At 38.4% G+C, this 16,411-nt stretch overlaps 1 protein-coding gene across 1 annotated transcript in view; it reads right to left on the minus strand.

The window, feature by feature from the left end:
- The window catches only part of LOC142336542 (uncharacterized), a 127,690-nt gene that overhangs the window by 79,993 nt on the left and 31,286 nt on the right, over positions 1-16,411 (minus strand). The window contains exons 6-10 of the mRNA XM_075385450.1: positions 16,125-16,400; positions 9,698-9,832; positions 8,780-9,027; positions 7,960-8,337; positions 3,253-3,591 (exon numbers count right to left, since the gene is read on the minus strand). Coding sequence (XP_075241565.1) covers positions 3,253-3,591; positions 7,960-8,337; positions 8,780-9,027; positions 9,698-9,832; positions 16,125-16,400 — 1,376 coding nt within the window. The remainder of the gene's footprint in view (positions 1-3,252; positions 3,592-7,959; positions 8,338-8,779; positions 9,028-9,697; positions 9,833-16,124; positions 16,401-16,411) is intronic.

Here is a 16,411-nt window from a genome sequence, read left to right on the forward strand (position 1 = left end):
TGTGTCTACATTCCAGTTGAGTCCTAGGATTGAAGATGATTTTGGTTCTGCTTCGAAAGTTTTAACACCCTCCGTTGACCTGTCTGTCTCTGGGATCTGTGACTTGACTTCATCGTCACTTGTTATCCATTTCGTCAATTTGAATCCACCTTTGTTAAGGATCTCTCTGACTTTCTGGTAGATTTCAATCGCTTCTTGAGGGGTTCTGACTGACTTGAGGAAGTCCTCCATGTAGAAGTTTCGCTGAACCGCTTTGACAAGATTTTCGTCTTCTTTCGCTTTAATCTTTCGCCACTTGGTGCAAAGCGTAATTTGCACAAGTCGGTGATCTCAGCGCCCCAAAAACGTGTCTTATGTACTCATAGAATTCTATTCTCTGCTCTGGATCTTCTCGCCAGAGAAATCGTAAACATCGGCTGTCATCGCTCGGGACAGCAACTTGAAGAAACATTGCTTCTATGTCGGCTGATAAAGCTATTTGGTGTTCTCGGAAGCGAAAAATAATTCCGATCAGACTCTGCAGCAGGTCTGGCCCAGGTAGAAGTTTGTCATTTAGGGCTACACCTTAATACTTTGCTGCTGCGTTGCACACTCTTCTGACTTTTTCGGGTTTGTGCGGGTTTATGACGGGATGATGTGGTAAATACCATTGCAGTTTGTCTCTGGTTTCGCTCAGTTCAGTTTGATCTACTTTCCGAACGTATCCAGCGTTGACATCCGTGTCAATGGTTTCCTGATAGCGCTTTCGTAGCGTCTCGTCTTTCTGTAGGCGTCGCTCTAGGGACTTGAGTTGCCCCATTGCACAGTAGAAGTTGTTCGGTAACTTCACTTCGTCCTCTCGCCACAGAAGTCCTACTTCATATCTTTCAACGTTGAATCGCGTTGTTTGCTCCAACGTCTTGATTGCTCGTTGTTCTTCCTTTGAATTTCCGGTGACATCGCAGTTTGAAGCGTAGGACTCGATATCCCACCACTTGCTCAACTGGTTTGCTAGATTGTCATCTACAATTGATGTTGCTGTTGTGGCAAGAGATGCTGCCTGCTTCGCTGGTAGCGGACAACTTAAAGCCCAGCCGATTGTTGATTTCACTGCCCATTGTGCAGCTTTGTCTTCTGACTCCTTCAATTCAAAAGGGTGACGAATGTCGTAACAATCTTGTCCAAGAATCACTTGAACATCGTTTAGATTGTAGCTCTGATTTGGCAAGTTCCTCAAATGTGGGTAGCGGTCTTTCAACTCTTGCAGCTCTACAATCTGGTCAACCAATTTCAGTTTTTCGTGCACATAGAATTGCACTGTTGTCAATGGTCGAGACTTCTCACACGCTGAAACAGCTATCGGCACTATTTCAGTCTTGACATCTTGTGAGCCATGGATCCTTGTTACTGATAGAGATGTTTTTCGGCCTTGGAGTTGAAGTTTAGACATCACAGATTTGTCTACAAATGAGATCGAGGGTCCTGAATCACACATTGCTAGTACATTTAGGCTTGAGTCCTTGTTTGTCAGCTTGATTCGTACCACTGGGAGTCTTCCTTGGGTGATGTTAGTTGCTACTGCCGTTGTAGCATCTGAGACATTCTTTGTAGTATCCTTCTTCGGTAGGTCGCTGTGCAAAAGCCTGTTGTGTCGCCTTCCACAGCTGGGTACACTACATGTCCTGCTTTTGCAGTCCTTCGACATGTGGCCTGGTTTCAAACAATTGAAGCACAGTCGAAACTTCTGGACATGCTCTCGGCGTTCATTTACTTTCAGTGATTTAAACTTTTCACACGTCCAAGTAGGATGTTGTCCGTCTTTGAAGGGACATTCAAAAGTCTTGGGTTTGGTCGACTCTTCGGCGTTTGAAGCAAAGGTACTCACCTTCGGTTTATCACCGCTTTGAAATTTGTTTCTGTCAAACGACGAGTTTGTCTGTGCTAACAAGTTCTCATGAATTACAGCTTTGGAGGCAAGCCACTCTTTGAAAATAATCAGGTTGCCTCTCAGTAGTCGACGATCTTGCATATACTGCAACCTCTGTTCTCTCAGTTGCGGAGAAAGTTTTCTCGTTGTTGAACTTAGCCCTGCTTCTGCTTCTAGTTCTGATGTGTATCCAAGTTGAATCAAGGTGTTCACCACATTTGTAACCACATTTGCGAACTTGACGACGCTTGAGGAATCGTCGTGCCGAATTGGAGGATGAGTATGTATTTTCTTGAATTGAGCATTGACTATGACATCTAATCTGCCATACTTCTCACAGAGTATATCCCAAGCACGGTAGTATGATTGCGAGCTGAATCCCATTCCCGATATTGCTGCTTTTGCTTGACCCGTGAGACTGGTCTTGAGGTATTGCATCTTTTCTGTATCGCTGATCGGCTTTTGATGAACAACAACATCAAAAAGAACTGACCACTCTGGCCACTCCAGTGGGTCTCTTGAAAACTCAGTCAGTTTTGATTTTGGCAAGCCACTGGCACCACTGCTTGGTTATGGTTGGTAGATGACTTGGGGAGTGGTGTAATTCATTGTGCTCCTGTTTCTGCTCTCGGCAGACCTGTTTCGAAGGTTGTTAATGGGACCATGACTCCTGTTTCTGTCTTGAACTGCTGACGTTCCCTGCTGCTGAAACGTCGTCCTTGTCAACAGCGGTGCTGGTGAGTCCGTTACTCTAATTGGTTTACGGACTTCTGGTTTCTTGAGAATGCTCGGCTCTGTCAGTTGCGTTGAGAAAAGTCTTTTGCCTGGTTGGAACAGCGGGGTAGTTTTCGGGTAAGTGCTGAAACGTTTGTCAGCTCTGTCCTTGATGACATTCGTTGGAGGATCGATAACAACATTTGGAGATAGTGGCCGTCTAGGGAAGACTGTTGAGCCACTGATTCTGCCCACCCGGCTGTTGTTTCGTGATTTCGTTTTGATGCAACAGTTTCTATCTCATCTGCCACTGATCCAGATGCTCTTGAGCTTCCTTTGGTCAGCTCAAGTTCCATACGTCTTTCTTCTTCTTCTTCTTCCTCTGCTTTCTTTCTTTCGTTTTCAAGTGTTTGCTCATGCTGTCGAAGACGCAGTTCATCTTCTTGTTGTTGCATCTTTAGACGTAACTCTTCTTCTCGTTGTTGTTGTTGTAATCGTAACTCTTCTTGCTGGCGACGAAGTTCTATTTCTTCACGCTCCTGCTCTAATTCCAACTGGCGCTCTCGCAGTCGTTGCTCTGTTTCTTTCTTTGCTTTCAGGTTTTCGAGCTCCATTTCTTCGATCTGCCGCACCTTTGATGATCGCGAGTTGGCGATACTGGGTTGTTTTCGGCTTCCATGTGTAGCAGAATGCTTGGAAAAGACCTGCGCGTTCTCCTCAGCGTTTTCTATTGCTCCATTTCCTGTATGAATTACAATTTCATTGTTTGGGTCTTTGTCAGCAGTCGATGTAGTTGACACTAACGATGTCTGATTTCCGCAATCCTTGCTGAGCCTGTACTGTTTGATCAGGTCCTGATAGTGACTCCTAGCTTTACTGAAATTCGCAAATCCATGGGGACAACTTTCTGTCTTCAATATTCGAATAGCTTCTGCGCAAATTTCATCTCGCTTTTCTAATAACCGTTCCGCCTGATCGCACAGTATCTGTTTTTCGGAGTCGCTTAAATTTTCTTATTTCAATTTTTTTTCGAGTTCTACCAATTCGTTCTCGATTGGAACAGAATCTTCCAATATATTGTACCATCGCAATGTGTCTTTCCGGTAGTCGACGACTACTGCGCGACAATCTTCAATATCTTGGAGAACTGGTATTTTGTCAACTACCCATCACAAAACTTTACTCTTTTCTGCTAACATACGATTGGTGTCATTGTCAAAGCTTTCAAAATACTTTGGGTTTAATTGTAACCTTTGCTGTTGTCGGTTGTCTTCCAAGTTGTCGTACGTCCCGAAAAAACATCGATAAGCACCTTCGGCCGTCATTGTTTTGTTTTGTGTCAGGTAGCCTTCTACCTCGTTGAGGTTTCTGGAGAAGGACTTGAGTAGGTCAGCTTGCTCTTTCTCTAACGTCTTGAGTTGACCACGTGCCTTCCAATCAGCTGTCTTCCAGTGTCTGTTGGGACTTTTGCTGGCCATTGTTGCTAGTTGTGTTTTGGTCCACCAGGTTGAATCGAAGATTCGTTGCTGTTCGTGTAACTGCTGTTGTTGTTGTCCGGGTCGGCGGACCAAAAGTTGCGGCTGCTCAAGAATCTCAGCGGAACCGATATATCACAGCCTGGTTCTCGAGTTTTACGCCGGCCTGGTTCATCACTGGGTTCGATTGACTAACGATCTCGCAGAAATAATTAGTCGCTCGGACGTATTTAAAGGACTGTAACTTTAATTTTGTTGATTGAAGTTAAGAAAATCCTAAGTGATAATCTATATTCAATCTCGTGCTGAAGTTTGTAAGGCTTCAGCCAGTAGCTAGTATTGTTGCAAACTCCTCGTCAAGTAAGCTCAACTAACTTAGAACTCGCAAGATCTTAAGATCTAGCAAAACTTAGCAAAAAAGACTAAAGTTGTTAAGAATCAAATTTTAGTCTATCTGAGAGCCAACTGCTCTTGGTAACAGTTTCTAATGGTTCTAAATACAATACGAATTCACTAATCAAAAAATTGGGTCAAAGTAAATAATCCAATATTTATCATTTATAACATCATTGGCACTTGTCTCTGATTGGTTAATCAAGAAAATGATTTAGGTCATTGTTTACATAGTAAATTCAAGTTACTGCAATAATTGATTTTGTTGACATAAGCACGGTTGGTTATTACGCGGCTGTGGATGTCTCGAATATACGGTGTTTCACCTTTAATGGTCATCTAAAGTATCATAAAATAAACAACTTGAGAAATTTAACAATAAATAACAAAATATCGAAAAATGCCAATTTTGCACCATATAAGTGCTAATAGCCACACTTGTTGGTCTGATGCAATAACGTTCGTTGGGTCCATGAGTAGCTTAGAGGTAACCCTAACCGTCTGCCATAACCTCGGGTTGCTCGGGTTTTGCCTTCCCAAAATTGGGGGGTGTACAGATTTTCGGTCCCAACTTGTAAAGTTTTTCAGTTTTGACCATTTTTGAGTTTTGACAAATTTAAAGTTTTTTCAGTTTCAAAAGTTATTTCTTGCTGTCTGATGGCTTTTGTGGCTCATTTGAAGTGGCGCCAACACCAACCCTGTTTGAAAGTTTTTACGAGAAGTATATCTATTGGAAAAATCCAGAGAAAAAACAAATCAATTTTTTGGCATCTTTATACACGAGGTTTTGTTAAAATGTAGTAAATGGTCATAACTATTAAGTCATGAACTTGCATTCCATTTATAAGACACACTTATAGAAAAACAATCAACAAATAGAAAATCTTCATCAAATTGAGCCCAAGTAACGTTTTGGAACAAGTGCTAATTTTATGCTTCAAAGCATCAAACGAACTGCAAAATATCTGAAACGTTCACTGGGTTGGCTGCCTTTTACGGGTATCCATTTTTCTTACAAACATTGTCTAACATAGTTGAAGATCTCTAATTCTCTTGGACATCTTTCATTGAGGCAAGATGTTTCAATTTTTTCAAGAAGATCATGCATGCCTTATCAAGGTGTACCAAGTTTCAGTTCACTGGGAATTCTCACCAGTACAGAATAAAAATCAACCCTTTGAAGGAAATCATCACAAATTTCATTTTGTTGATGCGTTCAATTTCAGAAGGAAATTTTTGTTGAGCCACTTTTTACAAAATGTTGAGAATATTTCAGTTGAAGAGATCCGCCTTCTCATGTATCGTTTATTGAACAAAAGAATCGGTTAACGATGCAAGTACAGTATGATTGTTTTCAGATCAATGACAACGGGCTAAATTTATGTTCAAAAAAACGTTAGCTGGCATCTATTGTCACTTCGATAATCATGATAATCATGTTTACATCATCAGTTGTTATGCATTTTTTGATGAATAGTTATGACCATGTACTGCATCTTAGCAAAACCTCACGTATGAAGATGCCAAAAATTGATTCGTTTTATCTCCGGATTTTGTCCAATAGATATACTTCTCGTAAAAACTTTCAAAAAGGATTGGTTTTGGTGAATAGAAAAAACATCAAAAATTAACAAGTTTTCTGAGGGCTTAGGGTTTTAATGGATTGATATTTCTCATGGATTTACTGTTTTCTGAATCTGTCACTATGTTGTACTGAATCTGTCACTGACGAAGTACTCGATGAAGTCATTACATTTGTCGGATCTTTTCCGTTTGTGCCCCCCCCCCGTACTTTGTGCACCCCCCCCCCCTGATACAGAGCACGAGCTATTACATAGTAAATCATTATGTAAAAAAATGGCACGTGCGTCGGGGGTGCAAATAATATGCACCAACAAAACTGAGGGGCACAAACGGAAAAGATCCGACAAATGTAATGGCTTCTTCGAGTATTTCATCAGTGACAGATTCAAAAAACAGTAAATCCATAAAAAATATCAATCTATTGAAACCCTAGGCCCTCAGAAAACTTGTTAAATTTTGATGTGTTTTCTATTCACCAAAGCCAACCCTGTTTGAAAGTTTTTACGAGAAGTATATCTATTGGACAAAATCCAGAGAAAAAACAAATCTTTTTTTTGGCATCTTTATACACGAGGTTTTGTTAAAATGTAGTAAATGGTCATAACTATTAAGTCATGAACTTGCATTCCATTTATAAGACACACTTATAGAAAAACAATCAACAAATAGAAAATCTTCATCAAATTGAGCCTAAGTAACGTTTTGGAACAAGTGCTAATTTTATGCTTCAAAGCATCAAACGAACTGCAAAATATCTGACACGTTCACGGGGTTGGCTGCCTTTTACGGGTTTCCATTTTTCTTACAAACATTGTCTAACGTAATTGAAGAACTCTAATTCTCTTGGACATCTTTCATTAAGGCAATATGTTTCAATTTATTCAAGAAGTTAAGATCGTGCATGCCTTATCAAGGTGTACCAAGTTTCAGTTCACTGGGAATTCTCACCAGTACAGAATAAGAATCTACACTTTAAAGGAAATCATTACATTTTTTATTTTGTTGATCCGTTCAACTTCAGAAGGAAATTTTTGTCCTGCCACTTTTTACAAAATGTTGAGAATCTTTCAGTTGAAGAGATCCGCCTTCTCATTGATCGTTTATTGAACAAAAGAATCGGTTAACGATGCAAGTAAAGTATGATTGTTTTCAGATCAATGACAAAATTATGAAGGCGTAACTCAAAACCAGAGACAAACAAAATCTTGAGATGGCCTAATATAAAAATTAAATAAAGAATTAATTTAAAATAATTAATAATTAGGGTTTAAAGAAACTTTTCTGTCGTGGTCTCGAGCACGAGTAACAAGAATTTTATTATTTTAATAAATGACTTCAAAATGGCCTAAATGTACAAAATTTCACGGGTATTTATAGTCCGTATCAGTATGAAAATTTACAGATCCAACTAGATATAGATAAACTGATATGGGATAATTTACACCTTAGTTGTGAACGAGTTTTTCCCCTTGCCGTATTTGGCAAGTACTAGTGCAGTTTTTTGCACTTAACACATTGTTCTCCCTACCTGAGAACATGTCATTTCTATCTAGTAGGAGGATCGGAGAGTTGGTTTCTGATCACATCTGGTGGTGGGAAGGACGAATCTATCGCCCAAGTTTTTGGTTTATGTACACTGATAAACTTGTGGTATGAACAATTTTGAATCGACGATTTGGTTCAAATTAGAAGCCTTTATTCAATTTCACTTCACAAACATCAGGTGAGAAAGTTTTCTTTATATAGCGAAGTTTTAACTTAAGTTGCTAAGTTCGCCACTTCTCGATATATCACATCCTCCCTCCTTTTTTAAGCAAGTTTGTAGGAATAGCTTCTCCAAATTGTTCTGTTTGTTTTTTTATTTCTGTTTTATGTTCTCGTGGCCACTGAAGGTTGTTCCCTTTCAACTGCTGAGGTTTCTTCAGTAGAAATGGGTGATGCCACGTCTATGTCGTCCCTACTACTCCCAGACTGTGAGTCAGTAGATTTAGTCTTGATGTCGTCAGGTTCCAGTCGTGCAATTTGGTTGTCACTAACAAGCACTGTCTTGTTTGAATTCTCCGGCTGAATGAACAAAGTGTTCATTCTTTTACGGATGGTGAAAGTAGCTGGAACCATTGGTGAGCTGTTCGTCGGTTTGATGAGGACTCGTTCACGCAGATCAAAATCAGTGACTACTGGAAGTCTTACTTTGCGTCCCAGTAGCAGTTCTACAGGAGTTTTGCCCCGCGACTTGGAAGTGTTCCGATGTGTCATCAAAGCCCGCTGTAGGAAAGCGCCAGATGACACATTCAGATTTGGACTCCAGGCTTTAATAGCCCGTTTCACTGTTTGGACCGCTCGTTCAGCAATCCCATTTGCTCATGGATGGTAGATGGGACATTCCATCTTTTTAATCCCCAGTGAATCACGCCATCGCTTCAGGTCACTGCTCACAATCTCAGGACCACTGATACTAATACTGTTGGTATCCCAAATCTTGCAAAGATTTGACTCAAATGTACCTTCACTTTTTTGAGGTTCTATTTCCCAGAGGGAAGGCTTCTATCCAACCTGATCCCGCGTCTACTATCACTAAGATATTACCTTGATCCTTAACGTAGCCCCAGTCCATGTGGAGTCTTTCCCAAACTTCAGCTTCCAGCCAAGTAGATACTATTTTCCCCAGGCTAGGCCTGTTTTCTTGGTTTTCCTTACATTTACTAACATATCGATGAACATCTTGACTGATGCCGGGCCACCAAGCCATCATTCGAACTGCTGTTTCAGTTGCATTTTTGCCAGGGTGAGTCTCATGAGCTTCGTCTATCACCATGGGTCTTAGTTTGGGTGGAATGAAAGGCACAACTCCTCGAAAGTTGATTCCACTAAGAATGGTTAAGGCGTCTTCCTGTTGTTCAAATCCTTTCTCTGCTTCTGAGCACTGTTTCCAGATACCGCTTTTTATTCGTTTGACTGCAAGTAGTCTTTCATCACTCACTGCATTGATGCCTTCTTGGGGTAGTATGTCTCTCCCAAGTAGCCCAAATTTTTTGTCGGATTGCACAACTGCTAGTTGTTCTTGCCTATACTTGCTTCCGTTCCACTCAACATCACATGTTAGTGATCCCAGAAACGTCAGTTGATGACCGTCATAGGCCCCAAGATGTCTGATTGTCCCATTTAATTGAGGTGTACCAAGCTCAGTCGAGATTAATGATGATATCACGGTTCTATCAGCACCGGAATCAACTGGCATTTTTATTTTATGGTCTTTTACTGTAATGTAATCTAATGTCACCAACATGTTAAAAACCTTTTCCCTGAATAGTACATTCCCATCTCCATTTCGGATGATGTTTGACCAGATAACTTACCTTCTTCCTCGCAGAAATTGTTGTGCTGGTCAGACTTAACTGACTTAGGCTGGGTTTTACTTCTGCACATTTTTGAAAAGTGCCCCCCCCTTTTCACAGGTGTTACATTTCTTGTTCAAAGCCGGACAAAGCTTTCTACTGTGTGGCTTACCTCCACATCTATTACACAAGTTACCATTGCCTTTATTACCAGTGAACTTTTCACTAGGTTTTCCGAAGGTCTTTTCAAAGTTGTATCCCACTTCTTCTTTTAACAAATGGTCTATTACCTGTTGAGGAACTCGTGAAAGCCATTGCTTGACTTCTGAATTGTAAGCTTTCTGTCATTTCAGGCAGACACATTGTTGGCTCCGTAGTTTTAATGCCGTCTATTAGTCTTAATTTGGCCTCAGGGTCTCTCAAACCTGAGATAAATTTAATTTTTACCAACTCTTCCTTAGGGCTGCTTACTGTTTTAAGTTTTTCGGAGTCTCAATAACGTGCTTTTTCTCTGAGGCGCGCTAGAAAATCGTCGTCAGATTCTCCAACAGCTTGGACAGCGGACAGAAATTTAGCCCTTTCTGCCGATTCTACTCTCTCTTTAGGGGAAACATAGTTTTGAATAGCTTGTCTGATCTCTTTAAAAAGAGTGTCTAACAATTTTTTAGGGCTCATAAGGCTCCTAAGTTTAAGAAGTGCGTCCTGGCCGCATATACTAAGAAACAGATTTGTTACCTGTAGGTCCACGATTGTACCGTCGTTGTTGACTTTATCTTCTTTCTTCTCTGCGCATTATTTCGCCACAAAGGACATGATCCACGCAATACAGGATTCAGCATTCTGCAGATCCCAGGTCTGTCGATCGTTTGGTGGTCTGGACACCATTGTCGTGGTCTCGAGCACGAATAACAAGAATTTTATTTTATTAATAATTGATTTCGAAAGGGCCTAAATGTACAAAATTTCACAGGTATTTATAGTCCGTATCAGTATGAAAATTTATAGATCGGTCTATATATATAAACTGAATTGGGATAATTTACACCTTAGTTGTGAACAAGTTTTTCCCCTTGCCGTATATTGCAAGTAATAGTGCAGTTATTTGCACTTAACACATTGTTCTCCCTACCTGAGAACATGTCATTTCTATCTAGTAGAAGGGTCGGAGAGTTGGTTTCTGATCATATCTGGTGGTGGTAAAGTCGAATCTATCACACAAATTTATGGTTTATGTACACTGAAAAACTTGTGGTATGAACAATTTTGAATCGACGATTCGGTTCAAATTAGAAGCCATTATTAAATTTCACTTCACCAAACATCAGGTAAGAACGTTTTCTTTATATATCGAAGTTTTAACTTAAGTTGCTAAGTTCGCCACTTCTCGATGTATCACATGTTTTCAGATCAATGACAAAGTTATGAAGGCGTAACTCAAAACCAGAGACAAACAAAATCTTAGAACGGCCTAATATAAAAATTAAATAAAGGATTAATTTAAAATAATAAATAATTAAGGTTTAAAGAAATTTTTCTGTCGTGGTCTCGAGCACGAGTAACAAGAATTTTATTATTTTAATAATTGAATTCAAATTGGCCTAAATGCACAAAATTTCACAGGTATTTATAGTCCGTATCAGTAAGAAAATTTACAGATCCGTCTAGATATAGATAAACTGATATGGGATAATTTACACCTTAGTTGTGAACAAGTTTTTCCCCTTGCCGTATATTGCAAGTAATAGTGCAGTTATTTGCACTTAACACATTGTTCTCCCTACCTGAGAACATGTCATTTCTATCTAGTAGAAGGATCGGAGAGTTGATTTCTGATCATATCTGGTGGTGGGAAAGTCGAATCTATCACACAAATTTATGGTTTATGTACAATGATAAACTTGTGGTATGAACAATTTTGAATGGACGATTCGGCTCAAATTAGAAGCCATTATTCAATTTCACTTCACCAAACATCAGGTAAGAACGTTTTCTTTATATATCGAAGTTTTAACTTAAGTTGCTAAGTTCGCCACTTCTCGATATATCACATGTTTTCAGAACAATGACAAAGTTATGAAGGCGTAACTCAAAACCAGAGACAAACAAAATTTTAGGATGTCTTATTATAAAAATTAAATAAAGAATTAATTTAAAATATTAAATAATTAAGGTTTAAAGAAACTTTTCCGAATTAAAAGGAAATAGCTGAACAGGTTTTTCACTTTTGGTTTCAGAAAGCTATTTGAAGCAATTTGTCCTAATTGACTCCTCCTTTCAGCAAATACCTCCAAATTAAGCATAAACAGCTCACGTATGTTGTGTTCTTGAGAAATGCTGTTTCTCATTAGTTCGATTGTATAATTACTTGGAATAAAAGTAAAAACTCTGTAATAAAATGTTCTTAAACGAAAAGAAGACAACTATTAGTACGTTTTGTAGCTGACAAAAATAAAGTATTTAACTACCAAGAAGAAATAAAAAATCTGAACTTAAAAGCTCCAATTATTTTTTAAATCAAATTGGTGTGTGAAGTTGCTTGAAAGTATTTTCTTGCTTGTCAGAAATTTTAAGAGTTTTTGAGAGGAAAAATCAAGATTTTGTCTTCAATTAGACTGCTTTTTCTCTTAAAACCAACATTGGATCAACACCGAGCAAATCAAAGGATCAGAGTTCCTTGTCTGAGCTTTTTTTTTGAAAAGTTAAGTGTCACCAATAGTCAAAAACAATTATGTTAATTCCATCCAAACACAGTACGTCACTCTTCTTCTTACTCGAACCTAAAGACAATCAAAATCTGATTCTTTGTTCCAAAATCAAAATTTAGTGTCTTTTACACGCTCAACTGAACAATGAGACCGAACTGATTAAGTTTAAGGATATTAAGATTGCAATTGTTAAGTTTTTAAAAAAAATATCTGTGAGTTTTCTGAAAAGTTTCCGAAATAATTGGTGAAAAATGGCAATATTGCAGAGGATTAGCACAAGATGAATGACTGCAAGACATTTTTTGAACGCTCAAATTCACATAAAGACAAAAATTACAGCAATTTACAATATTGATGAAATTTAAGCGATGAAGTCACAAGAAAACAATTAAAGCATATCATCAAAATACTTGTAATTTTGAAGTATCGAAATTGAAAATAATGTCTGATATTCTTGTTTGGCGTACATGGCGGGGGTGTATACGGGTTGTCAAACTCCTTCAAGCGCTAGAGCTTGTTTCCAAACTTAAAATCATGTATGTTTGTGTGTGTGTCTGTGCGTGTGTTTGTGTGTGTGTTTGTGTGAGGTGTGTTTGCGTGTCTGTGTGTAAGTTTGTATAGGCTCAACATGCTGAAAAATACGCATTGAGTCTATGCTCTCTCTTGGGCGTTTTGAATTGAACATTTCAAGCTAAGCAGTGTTATTCAACTTTATTATGTTGCTGCACTCTCATCAGAGTGATCACTTCTCAACCTTTTTTTGATTTTCTTCTAGCCATAATGAAAGCTTGAACTTTTTAAAACATCAATTTTAACTGTAAGCGTGTATGTGTGCGTGTGTGTGTGTGTGTGCATGTGTGCGTGTTTTTATGACAGTGTGCATATTTGTGTCTGTGTGTTTGGGTGTGTGTTCGTGTGTGTGTGTTTGTGTGTGCTTGTGTGTGTTTTTGTTTGTATGTGTGTGAGTGCGTTTGTCAGTGCATGCGTGTGTGTGTGTGTCTTTGTCTGTATTTACGTGTGTTGTCGAGTCAGTGTGTAAATTTGGGAGTCTATGGAATTGTCTGTGTGGTGTGTCTTCGTGTGTGCGCGGGTGTAAATCTGTGGTATTTTTGTTTGTGCTTATATGTATGTGCGTAAGTGTATATTATTTTTTTGTGAGTATTGCTTGTTTGTTTCTGTTCACACAAGCACGTACATAAAAAAACTCACAAATGCACACACGCAAACCAACACATACAGACACACCCTAACACATACACACGCACAAGTGTTTTTGTGTGTTTGTGCGCGTGTGTTTGTATGCTATGTGAGTGTGATCTTTGTCTGAGTGTGTTTGAGTGTTTAAGTGTGTGTGTTTCTGTGTGTTTATGTGAGTGTTTTTGTATGTGTTTTCGTGTCTGTGTGTGCATGTGTGGGCGAGGTAGAGTGTGTGTGAGTGTGTGTGCTTTTGTGAGTGCATGTGTGCGTGGGTCGAGTAGTTTGGTAGTTAAGGTGCGTGTACCCGTAACCAACATCCAGCCTGCACCATAACTGTTTTAGAACATTTTCAGAGTAACAAAAAATTTCAGTGCTGATTCAAAACGTTTCCAGAATAGTTCTTGCGTCAATTCTGAAACCTCTCTGAATCTGATAAAAAATCAGCATCAGGGATCTCTGAGTTTCTCTGAATCAGGAGAAAAAACCCGAAATGCATTTCTGAAATAGCTCTGAACCAGAATGAAAATAAAAAAACTTTTCAGTGTTTTTAGGTGTTCAAGAAGAAATTAATTTTTACTGTTTATGTTGGAACAGTAAATGTTTTTCAGAACTGCTTATTTCATTTGAAATATGCTTTTAGATCAGTCCTTTTTTAAAAAAAAACTCAAGTGACATGTGAAAAATAAATTTTTCAGCTATATCTCTTTGTTTTGCCTAGTTATGTCTTGTTTTAAAGTTATTGTCTTGTTTTATGTTGGATAAAAAAGTACAGGTATGTTTTTATCAATTTTGCTATATCCGTTTTCCTGTAATTTAAATCAGTAAATCCGCCACTGCTGGTCCCCAGCCCTGAAAAAAAGGAGAATCCGGAATAAAAACCATGCAGAGCATACGCAAAAGTCTTAAAAAGTCTTTGAATTGAGAAAATTTCCGACAACTTATTTTATAAACTTCTTCAATTTCTACAGGTCTCATATGAAATTGTATTCTGCAAGGACATGAGAGTGGAAGCAAAGGTAAGACTTAGCTTGGCTCACGAACATAGTTATGACTTAAACTAATTCAAACAAAAATCATAGTCGGATTCAGAGTACAAATCAGAATAATTCAGAGTTTGATTCAGAGTCTGAATCGCAAAGTTTGATTCAGAGTCTGAATAGGAAAAAACAGAGTCTGATTCAGAGTCTGAATATAGTCTGATTCAGGAAAAAAAATAATTCTGAATAAGAAAAAATTAGAGTCTGATTCAGAGAATATGAGAATCTGATAATATCAGAGCAAAATGTGACATGAACAGACTCTGAATCAGTACTGAATCGTTTCTGAAAACTCCTTGAATCAGTACCGAATTACTCTGAAAATCAGGTACGGGTATGTCTCTGTGTGTGCTTGTGTGGGTGGTGGAAGGGTGATTGTGTGTGTGATGTTGTGGCAGGAACTTTTGTCAAAATTTGGCAAACTTTGGTCAAATATTGCAGCAGATCTTGATACTCGGGACATGGTTCGCAATGGAGGAGAATTAATTAAGGTATTCAAGACTTGCTTTTAGTTGCCCATGTACGCTTCGATTCGGATCAAAATCATTTGAAATCTGATACAAACTTGATTTAGATTATATTTAGTTAAAAAAAAACTAGTTCAATGATAAAGAGATCTTAATCTACTGAAAAACCAGACTGGCATCAAAATCATTTGGACCAAGGAAACAGAATAATTACCGCCAATTATTTTAAACCCCTTTCTATTCTCTCAGTTTTTCTTTTTGTAAAAACACATTAGCGAAGAGCAAGCGGCAAACAGGTTAGTGATCATTTTTCAAAACAAATAAACAAACAAACAAACAAACTCAACAAAGCTCAAATCTTGTCTGACAAACTACCACAATACTAAGGAAGCGCCACAGCCACATTAAGCAGATGTAAGAATATTACAAACAAAAAGCCATGATAGGATTAGGGAACGATTTAAAGAATTGTAGAAATAATGAAGAGGAAAACTTACTCCACGATACTTTCGCTGCGCCGCCGCTCTAAATACACACACAGGCACGTGGGACATAGTACTGGTAACTGGTACACTCGTGAAAAAAAACAAAGACTGCCAATTTTCTAAAACGGAGATACCAAAAAATAACGTAAATATAAGCTGTTAAACGCAAAGATAACAAAAAACTGCAAGGTTCATTCCTAGTGTGTTCAGCTCAGTTTAGTGTTATGATTTTTTTACCTCAATTTCGAGTAAACATAAATAAGAACACTAGAAAATAGCTATTATCATCAGAAAAAAAAGATATATATCTATAAGATTAGCTAGCTATATGCAGAAAAACGGATCTATAGAAAACATTTATTTAGAAATTTGTCCAGATTTCCATAATCCAGATTTTCTTAAGAAAAACAAAAACATTTTGATCTTTAATCATGCTACCAAAAAGAAAAAAACAAATTCGCAAATCTGAAGTCATGCACCCAACATAGACATACCAACGGGTAACTATCTGAATGAAGACCTTCATAATGATTTAGAGACAGAATTAGGAGTTGGTGAATGCCACTTGTTTCTTTCAACGTGCAATAGTTTGAAGCAGAATAAATGAGGAGTTATTCATACTTTCAAATGAGCAAGGCAAACGAATTGCAGGAGCCTGCAATGTCAAAATGCTGCAGAATATTTTTTTAAATTTCTTTTATATTTTTATTAATAATATAACAAATCATGTAATATGACTAAATCTTAAATTAGTAGACACCAAAATTGGTTGGAAGTGCAACATTTGCTTCAAACCAAATGTCTAACCTTATCAATTTTGATCAACCGAAAAAAAACAAATGCGTTTGTTGTCTGTGATATTTGACAAACAATAAAAAGAACTGACTTGAATCTCCGAATGTGTTCTGTCTCTCTGTGGACCTCATCTCTCTCAAGGCTGTGAGGCTGCCTGTCTCTGGCTTCTTTAGTCCGCCCACGCCCACTCCCACCCCTCCAGCCCCACCTCCTCCCATAGTAATGCCAGACAGGTTGGACTTGGACGCGTCACTCCAGATACTTCTCAGCTCCTTGGCCGAGGGCTTGGTTGACATCATACCGGTACCTAGCAAACAG

This window comes from Convolutriloba macropyga, chromosome 3 (genome assembly GCF_964194025.1).
Source record: "Convolutriloba macropyga chromosome 3, txConMacr16.3, whole genome shotgun sequence".
Lineage (NCBI taxonomy): Eukaryota > Metazoa > Xenacoelomorpha > Acoela > Convolutidae > Convolutriloba > Convolutriloba macropyga.